Here is a 16,191-nt window from a genome sequence, read left to right on the forward strand (position 1 = left end):
AGCTGTGATAATTTGCAGGTGCATAAAGGGTACAAATTCCTTTGGGTGGTGGACCATTCATGATATACATGGGAAACTGTTGAGTGTGAAAAACTCAGCAACATTACAGTTCTTGACATACCATACCCCGGTCAAAGGCACTTTAACCTATGGTCTTGCCCATTCACCCTGTGAATGGCACACATACACAATCCATGTTTCTATTGCCTCAAGGTTTAGAAATCCTTAACCTGACTCCTCCCCTTAATCTACACAGATTAAAGTGAATTTAACAAGTGACATCAATAAGGGATCATAGCTTTCACCTGGTCAGTCTGTCATGTTTGTGTACTCAGTGTATTTGACCACATCTATATGACCCTAAGATGATGTGTACTGGATCTACATAGGAATGGTGTTTAGAGAATCATCTATGAACTGCATCTCTGACAAGTGGTCTCTCCTCAGAATGTCAGATGGGTCTGTTTGGTTTATATGTCTTCTGACAAATCCAGCTTTTGGGGACTGTATGTCTGTCTTTCTGTCTGGACTGAACCCTCAGGAGGAGAAGGATCCCTCCACAGCTGGTCCATTCTGACCTACATGTATTCTGAGATCAGAGGCAGTGGCCAATATTTTGACAACAGGACCCCATGAGTCAGTGAATCAGGAGACGGGGAGACCCTCCAGGGAATGTGTTAGTGTGTGAGCACACTAGGAATAACATTTACCCACAATGCTACAGTACAGTGCTTCTGAGTTAAACCAGGCTGATATCTAATCACGAAGCACTGGGTTGTTGCCGATGGCCACAGCCTATATACTGCAGATGCATTTCAGTTAAGGGGAAGACAATTCCAATTCCACCATATCAATCCTCTAATCAAAACCCAGCAGTCAGAATGGACATTCTGTCAAGTGTCAGTTGTGCAGAGGTGAGGATGGAGTCAGACGCAGGACACAGAACTGAGTAAAATAACATACTTTACTCTGAAAAATAATCAGCCAATAAATCCACGCAGGGATAACAAACCCTTACACAAAACCAGGAACAATCACACACAAAACATAATGAGAACCAGAGGGTTAAATAGGGAAATAATAATAATGTAATGGGAACCAGGTGTGTACAATCAAGACATAACAAATGGAAAAAGAAAAGTGGATCGGTGGCAGCTAGAAAGCCGGTGACGATGACCGCCGAACGCCGCCAGAACAAGGAGAGGAATCAACTTCGGCGGAAGTCATGACACATTCAGTCAACATGGATATCAGAGGAAGTAAGATTGCTTTTGTGCTTTGTGTCTGCTTGAATTCTCTTGACGCCTTAGGAAGGACTCAACATAAACAGTACCTTCTTTACCCTAGGAATCTATTGAACCCACTCATGATAGTGGTGAGGTTAATCTGACACAGAAAAATATGTACAATGGACAAACTGGCAGAAACATTTGCTCAGGGGGTGGTGAGTGAGTAACCTCTACTGAATGTCACAACCTGGCGCTTAGGTGGTGACACGCAAGGGAGTCCACACCTTTGCAGTTAAGGAGTAACACAAATATTTATTAAATAACTAACAAAGTGTAAAACTTCAAAGGAAAACTGACCTGTGAAAGTAGACATGTGAGGGGTGTAATGGAGATGAAGGTTAAATGTTGAAGGGTGCACCTAATCAAAAAAACATATCATCAACCAGATCACCAAACAAAATGGTGCTTGTGGAGAGAGAGAGTCAGTAGTGGGCACCAGGAACATTTCTCTCTTAGTTGATCCCAAACCCAGGTGCAACTTGTCACCTTAACGACCCAAGCAGCTCCACCTGTCCCCAATCTACAAATAAAAGCACAAACACAGAGGCGTCAGGGAGAGGGTATCATGAAGGAGAGCTATAATTCTGTACAGGGCTTATACAAGGTCTTAAGGGCCATGAAGTGGACATTCTCTGAAGAAGTCAACTGGGAAAGATGAAGTACAAGCGAAGCTCTGAGAATGACCGGTTCCGATAAACCCTCAATATCAACCAAGGTTTTGATGATCATTTACAGCGTTTCCCCTGCCTCCCAATAACATGCTCATTGTGTGGAATACCTAAATAAGATATGGACAGTCAAGACATCATTTAAATGGACTTTTATTCTTGCCTGAGGCGTGTGCTCGAAGGTTCGTGTTTCTCAAATAGGTCAACTATATAGCTTAATGTACATGCGTTAACATCCATTAAGTACCCCCTTGACATTACACTCGTAACAGGAGGCAGTTCAATGTATGTAACAGGTCAGAAATAAGACAGAACTATTAGTGCATCCGGTTGGACTTGGTCCTCTTTGTCAGCTTGTTCTGGTACACTTCTCCTCAGTTATACTGCTGAGAGTTAAGTTTTACCATCTTACAGTGGGATCATGTGTAATTAAAGCCTGCTGACATTTGGCAAGTAATTGTGCCATTGCCCTTTCTTTAAATGTCAACGCTGTTATATTTCCTCAGTGTTTAACTGACTACTGCAGCAAGGCTAAATGGTAATTGTCAGGTAATTGTCATTCTGCTCATTGCTAGGTGATCAGCACTAATTTCAGACGAGGTCTCCATTATGTGGGTAGCAGTTGAGCGATTTACAAGAGACGTGAAGTTAAGCACTTAAAATGGAAGTTATTTGTGAACAAATGTTCAATTTCTATGGTCACATAGTTCTATAAATAGCAGCACACAGTTTTTCTGAAAAGCACACATATTTACATAATTTTTAAAAAAGTTCACTTTTTTTTTTTTTTTACATACATTACACATGACGTGACTGCTAGTGTCAAAATACTGTTAGCACTTTGGTGTCATTTAGCACCTAACCATTCTTACGGTTACATCGCCCAATAACCAATAGATCCAATAAGAACCGTGAAATGGGGCAGGTTCCCAATACTGCTGTTACTGCTGTAATATTTGTGTGAGCAGATATCATTCTAGGCAATCGTTACATGAATTGATCAGGCAAGCCACTCCATGTACTATAGACTTCAAGTAAAGGCAGGAAACTTTAGTGTAATCAGTCAAACCTGTAGAGCTGACTGATACTGACACTCAGAGCCTTGATCATTGTTCCTAACTAGGCTGTTGTTAATCTCCCCTCGGCTCCTCTATGGTCAGCTCCAACAGCATCCGATATGCTTGCAAATCCTTGTTCTCTGTAAAACATAGGATAAGGTCAGAATGCTACAAAATACAAGCAATTTGACGAGATGAAGCAACATATGAAGCCACTCAGTAAAAAGAACACATGCAAGTTCACACTCACTTTAAAAGCTGTTCTAGTTCCCTTTTGATTTTGGTGATAACTGGTGGACCATGATAGGTTAAAGATGTGTACAACTGGACCAATGAGGCTCCAGCACAGATCTTGTCCAGGGCATCTTGTCCACTGGCTACACCCCCAACTCCAATGATTGGCACCTTACCTTCAATGAGAGAGCAATACTGGGTGAATGAAGAGAACATTCTATACAACCCAGCCCACAATCAATCAATCCAAATCAAATGTATTTATATAGCCCTTCTTACATCAGCTGATATATAAAAGTGCTGTACAGAAACCCAGCCGAAAACCCCAAACAGCAAGCAATGCAGGTGTAGAAGCACGGTGGCTAGGAAAAACTCCATAGAAAGGCCGAAACCTAGAGAGGAACCGGGCTATGAGGGGTGGCCAGTCCACTTCTGGCTGTGCTGGGTGGAGATTATAACAGAACATGGCCAAGATGTTCAAATGTTCATAAATGACCAGCATGGTCAAATAATAGTAATCAAGCCAGTATCAGCTGAAGCAAGAACCATTAACAGTGTTTTGATGATCCTTCATGGAGCCAACCTACCTTTTGTCAAGCTGTACATCTCTCTCACAGTGCATGTAGAGAGCTCCTTGATGGGCTGGCCGCTCAACCCTCCCACCTCTTTACTCTGGGGGTCCTGTAGAGTCTCAGGCCTGGATACTGTAGTGTTGGAAACCAACAGCCCATCCACACCAAGCTAAAACACAAACCATGATTACCTATTTGACATTACCCCATAACACCACATCAAAACACATTTAAGTAACCCAATCATTGAGAATATTTCACGATCTGTTTAAAAGTGAGTTCTGTATTCCATTGGAGTTGGTGTAGCATCCTAATAAAATTTGATTTAATTGTTCCAGGCACACTTAAAACGAATACACTCAGGCTGCGTTTAGACAGGCAGCCCAATTGGTCAAAATAATTATAATTGGGCTTCCTGTCTAAACGCAGCCTGAGTGTATTCGTTTAAGTGTGCCTGGAACAATAAGAATGCTACACTAACTCCAATGGAATACAGAACTCACTTTTAAAACAGATGGATCATGAAAAATATGTTCTGATTTGTTCATCTTCATTCTCAATGATTGGACTGTCTGACAAATGTACCGTAACGTATCTAATACTCTTTAAATATTTGCTGTGCTTTCTATCGGTCTTTTTCCATTTGGAGTCTGTCCGCTTACATGAACACAGAAAAACTCCTCCATTACCCTTAACATAAAGAGTGGATAGGAGGCAACACTAATGCATGGCTAAGACCCATGGCAGCAAGACTGATCTGATGACAGCTACAGAACACAAGCTGACTATGTGAGAAGTGTGCTCAGGAAGATGAGCAAACAGGAGAAACACGGATGACCAAAGTAAGCAGCCCTAAGTCATTGGGGGTTATATACTGTAGGTTAAGGCTTGGTGAGTAGGCTACATAGACAGGCCCACAGAACCACATTGACCCCTGTGTGGCTAGGCCTCAGACTGACCTCTGTGACCACATCAGCAATGTCCTGCTTATCCTGGGCGGTGAGGTCAGGGGCAATCTTTACCAGTACAGGTGGCCTGCTCGCCCCCTGTAGGGCATCACGCTCCTTCAGCACCTGGATGGGTTTTTCCTAAGGTTAATTGTGTTCAATCCAAACAGTGCTGTGCTTATGTGATGTGTATGTTGTCTAATGGGAAGTCAATTATCTTTTGACATAGAAACCCAAATGAAAGATCACCGTCTATATCAATAAAAGTCGAACAGAAACACCAGACTTCAATAAAGGAAAAGTTGCAACAGCTTGCTCTCTGGAAAGCCAATAATACATAAACTATAAACATGACATAAATAGTATGATATCCTGGTTAATTAAAGGATAAATAAATCATATCTAGGTCAGTCAAAAATTGCCACCAACTGACCTTGTACAGCAGTTGTCGCAGTTCCCCTTTCCCCTGCAGGTCCCTGAGGCCTGGGGTGTTGGGGCTGCTCACGTTCACCACCAGGTAATCAGCCAGAGGGCCCAGCGTCCGCACCCCCTCCAGGTAGTCTGCCGCTGCGTCCTGCGACAGCTTGTTCTTTCCCAGGTTGATGCCCAGGGGCAGGCCAGCTAAAAACACACAGACAACAGGATTTATTCCAGTTATGAGTCCCTGGGAGAGGTTAAGGTCAGAACATAAATAGAATGCATGGGAGTGAACTAAGAGAGAACACTGTCCGCGAGCGTCAACTGCGTCACGAACGTATACCGCATCAAATGACGCCTCGATAACGCTGACATTTATTGTATTTTGGTACACCAGAAGTACATTAACTTCAAATGGAACGCCGCATTTGCCTCGCAGCATTGAGTTGGAGGCAGATGCAGTGCGTTCTGTGTGGTGCATAAATTGGATTTATCGAAACTATGCATCAAACTGTATGTGTAGACAGCTTGACAGACATGGTAGCAGAAGGTGAATGTTGCACACATGTCCAGATGATCATTTTTCTCACGTCTACGCGGAGCAATGCTGGTGAAATGAGCTGATAAACTGTCAAAAAATAGACTGTGGGTGCATTGTTACCTCTGGAATTGTGAAATGGATAGCTAAAAATGACTATTTAGTGTTCATAAGTTTAACAGCGCGCCACCATTGTGTAAGCCTATATAGGCTGGTGCTTATGAAAACGGTGTAGCAATGCATCGACATTCTACATTTAGAAACTGGATTTGTTTCAGAATTAAATATCACGTGGTCAATGTCATATCTTGACAGTATCACCGTTGTTGCTTACAGCCGATTGGATTGAAATACAGCTCAATGTGCATGGTTAGCGAGTGCCTTGTTTTAAATGAATCAAATCTGTTCCAAAGGGAATTTGAATTCGGAATTGTTATGATCTTCCCTACTTTGCTATGTAAAGTTGTATGGTTAAAAAGTAAATTGGGGGCCTCCCGGGTGGTTAAGGGCGCTGTACTGCAGCGCCAGCTGTGCCACCAGAGATTCTGGGTTTGCGCCCAGGCTCTGTCGTAACCAGCCGCGACCGGGAGGTCCGTGGGGCGACGCACAATTGGCATAGCGTCGTCCGGGCTAGGGAGGGCTTGGCCGGTAGGGATATCCTTTTTCTCATAGTGCACCAGCGCCTCCTGTGGCGGGCCAGGTGCACGGTGTTTCCTTCGACACATTGGTGCGGCTGGCTTCCGGGTTGGATGCGCGCTGTGTTAAGAAGCAGTGCGGCTTGGTTGGGTTGTGTATCGGAGGACGCATGACTTACGGGAGTTGTAGCGATGAGACAAGATAGTAGCTACTAACAATTGTATACCACGAAATTGGGGAGAAGGGGGTAAAACATTTTTAATAAAAAATAAAAAAAAAAGTTAATTGGGTTGTAGGCTAAGGTTTATCTGACAAATAGACTACATATTTGAAAGCAATACAGCAGCCTACCTGTTTTGCTTTTGATTATGGGCATATAGTCTAGGCTACTATGGCTGGAAAACCTGGAATGAGGTACCTCAGATTGAGAGAGTATACAACTGTTTATAACCGCTTTCCATGACAATCACGGCTTAATAACTGGTTTACGTTACGTCAGCTATGTGAATTCATGCTTGCTACTCTCACACAAGCAAATTCACGCCGTTGACGGACTTCCCCCTTGTGATTTCGGCTTAATGTCCCAATCCAAATCAGTGGGGAACATTTTGTTACGAATGCTCTATTTTACTGAAAACTAGTGGAATATGGCAAATTGAATTCAATCAAACTTTAAGCAAACACTCTCCATCAAAGATATAAATCAATGTTGTAAAAATACAATGGTGAAAATGTTTTTGTCGATAACTTGACAAAAACATTTTAGTCCTTTGCTTTTTGTCTGTCAATACAAGACAGTGTAGGCTACTACTGTTCTGACTTGGAGACTCATTTGTAAGTGTGTATTAGCTCCCCTGCCAGAGTGTGATTGGTATTAGGAACAGCCCGGGGTAAGGGAATCTCCATATAAAACAGGGGCAGAGGATTATAGTGTCGTGTAGTTGGCTGTGTGACTGAGACACTTATCAGCTCACTGTCAACCCCATCTATCAGTCTGACAGGCAGCACAGAAACAGGAGTTGTGTCTCTCGTACCTTTAGTCAGCTCTACCTGGGTGCCTTCTCTTGCCTTTAGTCAGCTCTACCTGGGTGCCTTCTCGTACCTTTAGTCAGCTCTACCTGGGTGCCTTCTCTTGCCTTTAGTCTCTCCCGTGCTGCTGCAAGACCACAGCTGTTGAACCCATATCTGAAACATACCCACAACATAATCAAGAGGTTAAGTTGATGTAATACACAAAAATCCATACATTTGCCAAAAAAGCCATCAGCAATTTAGGATCCATTCCTTTTTCATGCCATTATGATACAGTATGTGTTAATCCCCAATTGTCCAGAGTGCACATTCAATTTATTTGATTACTAAAATCCATAATACATGAAATCCAGATGGTTTTTTTGGCAAAATAATTGCAGTCAGTTGAGTAAAACTGTAATAAACACCACCATAAGGAAATGAGGCCTTTAATCATCTAATGCACTCATCTTGACTTTTAACTTCTGGGAAGCTGTGTTGTTGTTCACCGAGGAGTGAAAGTAGCATTCCGGCATATTATTATATGAGGGGCTTGTTAGTCTGAGCATCTCATATCCCTGCATATCATCCATGCTAAATTGAATTATCATATTGATTCTAGCCTAATATACAAAGACTTACTGTCATTTACTAACTCCATGAAATAAAAGACAAACAATTTGGATACATCCTCAGTGAGCTCCAAAAGTACTGGGACAGTGATACATTTGTTGTTGTTTTGGCTCTGTACTCAAGCACTTTGGATTTGAAATGATACAAAACTACAGCACTTCTTGTATATACAGTTGAAGTCGGAAGTTTACATACTTAGGTTGGAGTCATTAAAACTCATTTTCAACCACTCCACAAATGTCTTGTGAAACTATAGTTTTGGCAAGTCAGTTAGGACATCTAATTTGTGCATGACACAAGTAATCTTTCCAACAATTGGTTACAGACAGATTAATTCACTGTATCACAATTCCAGTGGGTCAGAAGTTTACATACACGAAGTTGACTGTGCCTTTAAACAGCTTGGAAAATTCCAGAAAATTGTGCCATGGCTTTAGAAGCTTCTGATAGGCTAATTGACATAATTTGAGTCAATTGGAGGTATACCTGTGGATGTATTTCAAGGCCTACCTTCAAACTCAGTGCCTCTTTGCTTGACATCATGGGAAAATCAAAAGAAATCAGCCAAGACCTCAGAATTGGAGTCCTTTGGAATCCTTTGGAGCAATTTCCAAATGCCTGAAGGTATCATGTTCATATGTACAAACAATAGTACGCAAGTATAAACACCATGGGACCACGCAGCCGTCAAACCGCTCAGGAAGGAGACGCGTTCTGTCTCCTAGAGATGAACGTACTTTGGTGTGAAAAGTGCAACAGCAGCAAAGGACCTTGTGATGATGCTGGAGGAAACAGGTACAAAAGCATCTATATGCACAGTCAAATGAGTCCTATATCGACTTAACCTGAAAGGCCGCTCAGCAAGGAAGAAGCCACTGCTCCAAAACCGCCATAAAAAAAGCCAGACTACGGTTTGCAGCTGCACATGGGGACAAAGATCGTACTTTTTGGAGAAATGTCCTCTGGTCTGATGAAACAAAAATAGAACTGTTTGGCCATAATGACCACCGTTATGTTTGGAGGAAAAAGGGGGAGGCTTGCAAGCTGAAGAACACCATCTCAACCGTGAAACACGGGGGTGGCAGCATCATGTTGTGGGGGTGCTTTGCTGCAGGAAGGACTGGTGCACTTCACAAAATAGATGGCGTCATGAGGTTGGGAAATTATGTGGATATATTGAAGCAACATCTCAAGACATCAGTCAGGAAGTTAAAGCTTGGTCGCAAATGGGTCTTCCAACTGGACAATGACCCCAAGCAAACTTCCAAAGTTGTGGCAAAATGGCTTAAGGACAACAAAGTCAAGGTATTGGAGTGGCCATCACAAAGCCCTGACCTCAATCCTATAGAAAATGTGTGAGCAAAACTGAAAAAGCGTATGCGCGCGAAGAGGCCTACAAACCTGACTCAGTTACACCATCTCTGTCAGGAGGAATGGGCTGAAATTCACCCAACATATAGTGGGAAACTTGTGGAAGGCTACCCAAAACATTTGACCCAAGTTAAACAATTTAAAAGGCAATGCTACCAAATACTAATTGAGTGTATGTAAACTTCTGACCCACTGGGAATGTGATGAAAGAAATAAAAGCTGAAATAAATCACTCTACTATTATTCTGACATTTCCCATTCTTAAAATAAAGTGGTGATCCTAACTGATCCAAGATGGAATTTTTACTAGGATTAAATGTCTGAAATTGTGAAAATGTATTTGGCTAAAGTGTATGTAAACTTCCAACTTGAACTGTAGTCCCCCCATTTTAGGGGACCAGAAGTTTTGGAACAAATTCACTTACATGTGTATTAAAGTAGAAAAAGTTAAGTATTTGGTCACAGATTCATAGCACGCAAATACGTCATCAAGCTTGTTATTCTATATACTTTTGGGATGCATTTGGTGTTTGTTTTGGTTGTGTTTCAGATTATTTTGTGCCCAATAGAATTGAATGGTAAATTGTTTGTGTGCATCTATAAATTGTTGCTCGTATGTGTATGTTTGCAACTGGTTTGGAATTATACTTTAAGATAAAAATGAAAAAGAAATTCAGGTAAAATGTCCATTTTGTCACTTTTATTGTAAATAAGAATATGTTTCTAAACACTTCTACGTTCATGTGGATGCTACCATGATTATGGATAATCCTGCATGAATAATGAATGAGAAAGTTAGACGCACAAATAGTATGTCCTCACCATTACAATAACAGGTGACTCCAAAATACACTATTTAACATTCATTTCTATTGGGAACATAATAATCTGTGAAACACAACCAAAACAAACAGCAAATGCATCCAACAAATTTGTAGTCACAAGCTTGATGTTGTCATTGGTTGCTATGAATATGGGACCAAATACTTAACTTTTTACTACACAAGTGAATTTTTCCTAAAATGTTTGTCCCCCTAAAATGTGGGAGACTGTGAAAAAAGTGCTTTAATTACTAAACGGTTCACCCAATTTAATATAAATTCTCTCAAATTAAAGCGGACATTGTATCATTCCAAAGAACTGGAGTACAGAGGCAAAACATTAAAAGAAAATTGCTGTCCCAATACTTTGAGCTCACTGTATTAGCCCTACTCTACTGTTGTTGTGTCTGTATAGAATTTGCTTTTCAAAACACTAAAGAAAATCACAGAAATGTATCGCCCCCATCCCTGAAGAAATGGGATGGTTCTGTATATTTTTTTCTTAACATGTTTAGAACAATGTAAAGCATAGACAGCCATGACAAAACGCACACCTTTATTGTATATCAATAATTTAGAAATACATGGATTTACATTTGGATCTGGGAAGCTTTTTCCTGAACTAAGGATTAACTTCTCTGACAACCAAAATTTCCCTTCATATACGCAAAGTACTGTGTTCTAACAACTCGTGAATATGCATGTTTGTGCCTTGGCATCTTATTTCACAGCACTTTTCAGAGAATGGAAGCGAACGCAAGGAGGTAGCGGTGTAACACCCTGATAACATTAATTTGGCTCCTTAATTTCAGTGTGAAGAAGCTGTGCTACAGCAAAGACAAAAAGGGAATTCATATTGTAGTCTGTCACCAGGCTCAATGTAAAAAAAACTAAACTTGAAACGAAGGCGGCAGGCTTATTCCCTTTGAACAGAGTGGCGAATGACATCTGTGATGTCTCTGTTCGCTGCCGTTTGACACAGAATTCACAAGCTAAAAACATTCATCTATAATGAATGACAGTCAGCCATGCCATGGTTCAGTAGCCATGTCTTATTAATTCAAAACCGTACCGGTTGATGACCGCCTGGTCAGTGGTCAGTCTGAAAACACGTGGTTTGGGGTTCCCCTCCTGGGGTTTGGGGGTGATGGTCCCCACCTCCACGAAGCCAAAGCCTAGTTTATAAAGCCCGTCAACAGCCTCCCCATGCTTGTCAAATCCTGCTGCTATCCCTATGGGGTTCTTGAATTTACAGCCCATGACGTTCACTTCCTGGAATAAGAAGTAACAACGCCAGGTCAAACTGTTGCCTAAATTCCATAGAAGTACACAGTGACAAATTACAGTAACAACTTAGATTAAAAAGGTTAACAAATAGATTTGACTAGCTAGGGTGAGTACGAGAAAGTGGGAGTGAAGGTTCTCAAACAAAGCATACATTCCATTCTAATCTTACACCAACACAAAGGCAATTCAGAGTAAGCAAGGAGAGTCAAAACACCCAACAGGCTAAAGGGCACCTCCTCCCATACTGACCAGTGATACTGGGTCCTGGTAGCGGTTCAGAGGCACCAGACCTAGGCCGATTAACCTCACAGCCATGACATGGGCTGTCTCTGCTCCCACAATCCTCTGCAGCAAGGGCATAAGCTGGTTGGTGTAGAAGCGCTCATCTCCCACAGCAGTGAGGTAGGAGACAAACAGGACGCTGCCGGACCCTATGATCTTCACTGCGTCCTTCAGACGCTGCAAAGAAAAATAAGACAATGTGATGGGAATAAACTGAAACATGATGCACTGTTGTTGTAGCACACCAGGTGAACTGAGGGGAGTTGCAATTATTGTTATTTTACTAGATGACAGAGAGTGAACCATAATACCCAGTGACTAGCGTTACCAGCACTGAACAACCCATGTGTACAACCCAGTGGGTATAATTTAGCATGCCTGCCTGGTCATTCAGGATCCAGCAAACAGTTAACTAGTTTCTCTCGTCACAGAGGCTGGTTACATAAACTAGCTAGTCACATGGTAATAAGCCAAATTGAGCCATGTTAGCTAGCTCACTTCATTCAACAACACTCTGATTGTAGTAGCTAACGTGAAGTGGTTACTGCCCAGTTTCGCTTACCATATAGTCAAAACATTGTTCATGACAAATACAAACTATTAAAACAACACTGCTTCATGAATGATGTTACCTTCAGTTGTCCCGCCATGGATGTTATATCACTTTGCAAACGTCTGGAAGCATTTCTTTCACATTGCCGAGAATCACTTCCTGAATGTAATCTCACGATACTTCAAAGGCAGCTCTGAAAACGTCAAATCAGAGTTCAGTGATGATTCTGTATGATAAACATTACAATTTGTTAGGATGAATATAACATATGAATATGACAAAGGACTCATTAGTAACTCTAGTAATTCACTGAGTAAATTTGCACAAATAAGATCAAAGAAAATGGCAGATGTTCAAAATGAAGGAATAGCTCATAAGCCAATTGAAAACCAAAGATGTATTGTTACAACCCTGTTCAATGTCAATATTAGTCCTTGGCTACATCAAATTGACTTGTAAAGTGAAGTAGATTGAGAAAGGTTTTTTTTCAAAATTTCTACAATTGAGTGACGTAAAGGCACTTTTTCACTTTGCATGTTGTTTGAGTGTCTGTAGTGATTTTCCTAATGTAGTAAGAGTGTATTCACAGTTTTTCGAAAGAAAGCTTTCTAATTTCCATAAGATGGGCAGAGTCTGCCTTTATTCTGAGATCAGTACTTGTTGCAGATTGTAGGCTATCATAGCTCTACCATCTATAATGGATTTGTTCATACGAGCCTCTTTGTTTTTGTGGATTTCTGTGGGGATTGTATCTACGGCCAGTACAGCATGCAGTGAAAAGGATGCAGATAATACCGCTTCAATGAAATTCAAACATGTGTTCAGGAATATGGCCTATGAGTTTTCTCAAAAGCCAAAGAGCTGGTCTCAAGCCCAGGAGTCCTGCAAGGAGCGAGGAGGGAAACTTCTGAGGAATCTGAATTGCAAGACCAAGAGCTTCCTTCAGGACTTCTCGAAAGAGAGACACACAAAAAACCTCACTTGGTGGGTGGCTAAGGGTGTTATAGGGCAGTACCAGGGGCCAGTGATCGGTGAGTAAAAATACTGGTAACCCACTAGAAAATACTAGTAAACCACTCTATACTATGGTTCCAGGGCTGCACTGGGTCAGAGGATTTGTTTGATACTGATTTCTCTATAGCTCTAATTGAAGTTACATCCATTTTTGGACATATAAATTAATGAAATGTACCCATTGATTCTTGAATAATATGAGCTCAGTTCAAGTGTCGTCGTACCCCATCAGAACTCAAAATATGAGCTTGTTTTACTCCAATGTTTGTCAACAAACTAAATGTAAACAAACACTGTATATCCTCAACACATTTTTAAAACTATAATGTTGATATCATGGATTGTCAGTCCTTGCATTCATAGCTCTGTCTATGAATTTGAGAGTGGTTACCCACTGGGCACAGATATCAGTTCAATGTCAAGTTTTGATTTAAATTTGTCAACTAACATGATTTCAGTGTAAAATAACAAAAAATATCACCATGTCATTGACTTCATGTTGGGTGAAAAAAAAGACAAAATGCTCTTACATTGATGACTTTTTTTCAAAATTCAGTCAGTTTTCTACATTGATTCAACTTCATCACATGACATTCTTCTGTTGAAATTATGTGGGAACAACATTGATTCAACCAGTTTTTGCCCAGTGGGTACATTTCTCCAGCCCCATCCCTTAGATTTTTAGTAAAACAGTGGAGGGGAGTACACTTTGTTATTGTTTCATCTGCTGATTGCAGCTTTAAGCTCTCTGTGAACCATGAAAATGGAATAGATTTTGTAATTCAATGATAAAGTTGAGTGATCTTAATTAAGTCTTCGTGGAATTCATGAGCTGTACAGAGGCACTTTGTAAATGACAAGCATGTCTTAACTGGAAACCCTGACAGTGAGGCATGTCTTCACTATAGATAGATTACCAGTGTCAAAGGATGTCAGGAAATCCATTATTTTTATGTAATGAGACCTATTTCCACCTGTCTTGGAACATAGCCATAGGGAAAACTTAGAACCAGGCTTTCACACTCGATCCGTCAGCTATAATATAAGGACATTTTAAATTATACATTTTTGTTAGAAAACCAAATGTTAAAATAACAGTGTTATATGGAAAACAGTCAATTTCATAGCTTTTCAATAATTGTTTAATGTGTCTGTAGGGTATAATGCTACAGGAGAAAATGGTACTTCTAAGAGTAATGGGAGGGTCCCACTCCTCTGCACCTATGTGATGATGGATCCCTTTCAGCTGGTGACCTCAACCAACTGCAGCGCTCGGCGTGGCTTCCTCTGCACCCTGGGTACAGCACCTTCAATAACCCCATTTTAACATGTTTTTAAAAATGTGTCCTGATCCTTATTGTAAGCAGATATGCTGCAGCATTTTCTTACGTTATTTAACAATAGTGTAGAGGCCTCACTGATATAATGAATGAAATCTGTGCTGTACAATTCTTGTTCTACAGTTTTTAATATCTCTACAAATGCATCAAAGAGTATGGTAAGTGGCTTTTATTGGTGGCCTTTATCAGTTGGTGTAATCCTATGGTGCAGCGTCAGTAAAGTTATTATGAATATGAATGGTTCCTGTTGACTTTTGTAGGACAAACAGGGAGCAAGTGGTAAATCAAGACACTGGAGAAGCCATCAAATTAAAGTAAACCGTAAGTTGGTGTAAAGTATGATGGCAAATTTGTTTCACGGTTTCAACCAACCATTTACTTCCACAAACTAAACGTCTCTCTCTCTCTTTCTCTCTCTCCTCTCCTTGTTATCCTACAGGTATGTCAAGGAGTCTGTCTAGCATGGAGAAACAAGTGACCAAGATGGATGAGCTCCTCAAGGTCAGAAATGTTGCCGTGTTAAAAGTGCAGTGTGATATTTTGTCACATCCCATTGTGCACAGACGTCAATTCATTGTCTATTCCACGTTGGTTCAACATAGTTTTGTTCAAATTACATGGAAACAACGTTGATTCAACCAGTGTGTGCCCAGTGGGATATTCAAAGCACTTTTTGCTATCAAAGCATTAACACAATTATAGTTTTCAGTGGTTTGTAGTTTTGTAGTCATATCCTCTGTTTTGTTTCAGGAGGCTCAGATGGAACTGGAAAGAATGGAAAAGGCTATAGGAGAGCCTACAGACGCCAACGGGGTAAAGCATCACAATGACCATGGACATGTATTAATTTGGGTGTGGTCAGTGGAGTAGATGACAAAGTTTAGGGCCACTAGAACTTTCAGTCAAAGTGCTCTCTCTCACCACGGAGATATATTATTATCAAATCAGCAAACAGTGAATGTAATTAAATAAATGATACTGCTGTATCTGGTCAATTTGGACCTAACCTGTACCCTCCCCCAGCAGAAAAAGTACCTTGAGCTTCTACTACATGGAACACAGATGCTGTTTCCAAGTGCTTTGAGATTAGACAACACAACAGCTAGCCTCCTCATCAACTGTGCTGGGGGTGTCATACTCCTCAAAATGAAAAGATGTAGCGAGGACAGTGACACTAAAGTGGTGGGTCAAGCAATGATCGCATAGTGGTACCACAGTAGGTGCACGTAAAATGTAAATGTTGGATTACATACTGAAAACCTAATGTACTGTACATACTGAAAACCTAATGTCCATACTCTAAACCTAATGTGCTGTACATACTGTAAACTATATGACAATAGAGAGGGCATGTTGCTGATGCTCTGCTGTCTTCAAACAGGACAAGGAAATGTTTGATTTGACCTTTGAGATTTATAAGGCAGTAAGCTTAGTAATGAACACAGAACTAAATGAGGCCTTCATCGTGAAGCACCCAACAGGCAGCATCTACCAGATCAGGTTAGTGTTTTACACCTGGG

The 16,191-nt window shown here is 40.9% G+C and overlaps 1 protein-coding gene across 2 annotated transcripts; it reads right to left on the reverse strand.

Moving 5' to 3' along the window:
- Positions 1–946: 946 nt before the first annotated feature.
- On the reverse strand, positions 947–12,483 carry LOC139384390 (dihydroorotate dehydrogenase (quinone), mitochondrial-like). 2 transcript variants are annotated; one of them, XR_011628853.1, is made up of 10 exons: positions 12,397–12,469; positions 11,732–11,941; positions 11,268–11,467; positions 7,462–7,544; positions 5,202–5,389; positions 4,781–4,894; positions 3,837–3,990; positions 3,266–3,425; positions 3,027–3,155; positions 947–1,809 (listed from the first exon to the last, which is right to left on the reverse strand). XR_011628853.1 is itself a non-coding variant. In XM_071129139.1 (9 exons), the coding sequence occupies exons 1-9, from the start codon at positions 12,412–12,414 to the stop codon at positions 3,077–3,079; spliced, it is 1,206 nt and encodes a 401-aa protein (XP_070985240.1). In that variant the 5' UTR covers positions 12,415–12,483; the 3' UTR covers positions 947–3,076. The 2 variants fall into 2 exon arrangements, 1 of the variants encoding a protein (XP_070985240.1); XM_071129139.1 differs by having other exon boundaries at positions 947–3,155; positions 12,397–12,483.
- Between the last annotated feature and the right edge of the window lie 3,708 nt (positions 12,484–16,191).

The sequence above is a fragment of the Oncorhynchus clarkii genome, chromosome 26 (genome assembly GCF_045791955.1).
Source record: "Oncorhynchus clarkii lewisi isolate Uvic-CL-2024 chromosome 26, UVic_Ocla_1.0, whole genome shotgun sequence".
In the NCBI taxonomy this organism is placed as follows: Eukaryota; Metazoa; Chordata; class Actinopteri; order Salmoniformes; family Salmonidae; genus Oncorhynchus; species Oncorhynchus clarkii.

Bases quoted from the DNA above. Each gene is read 5' to 3' on its own strand.
- LOC139384390 (XM_071129139.1), bottom strand. The intron at 7,545-11,267 runs GTACGGTTTTGA...GGTATGTTTCAG, and splicing joins GACCAGGCGGTCATCAACCG to ATATGGGTTCAACAGCTGTG. The intron at 3,426-3,836 runs GTAGGTTGGCTC...CTCTCATTGAAG, and splicing joins GATGTACAGCTTGACAAAAG to GTAAGGTGCCAATCATTGGA.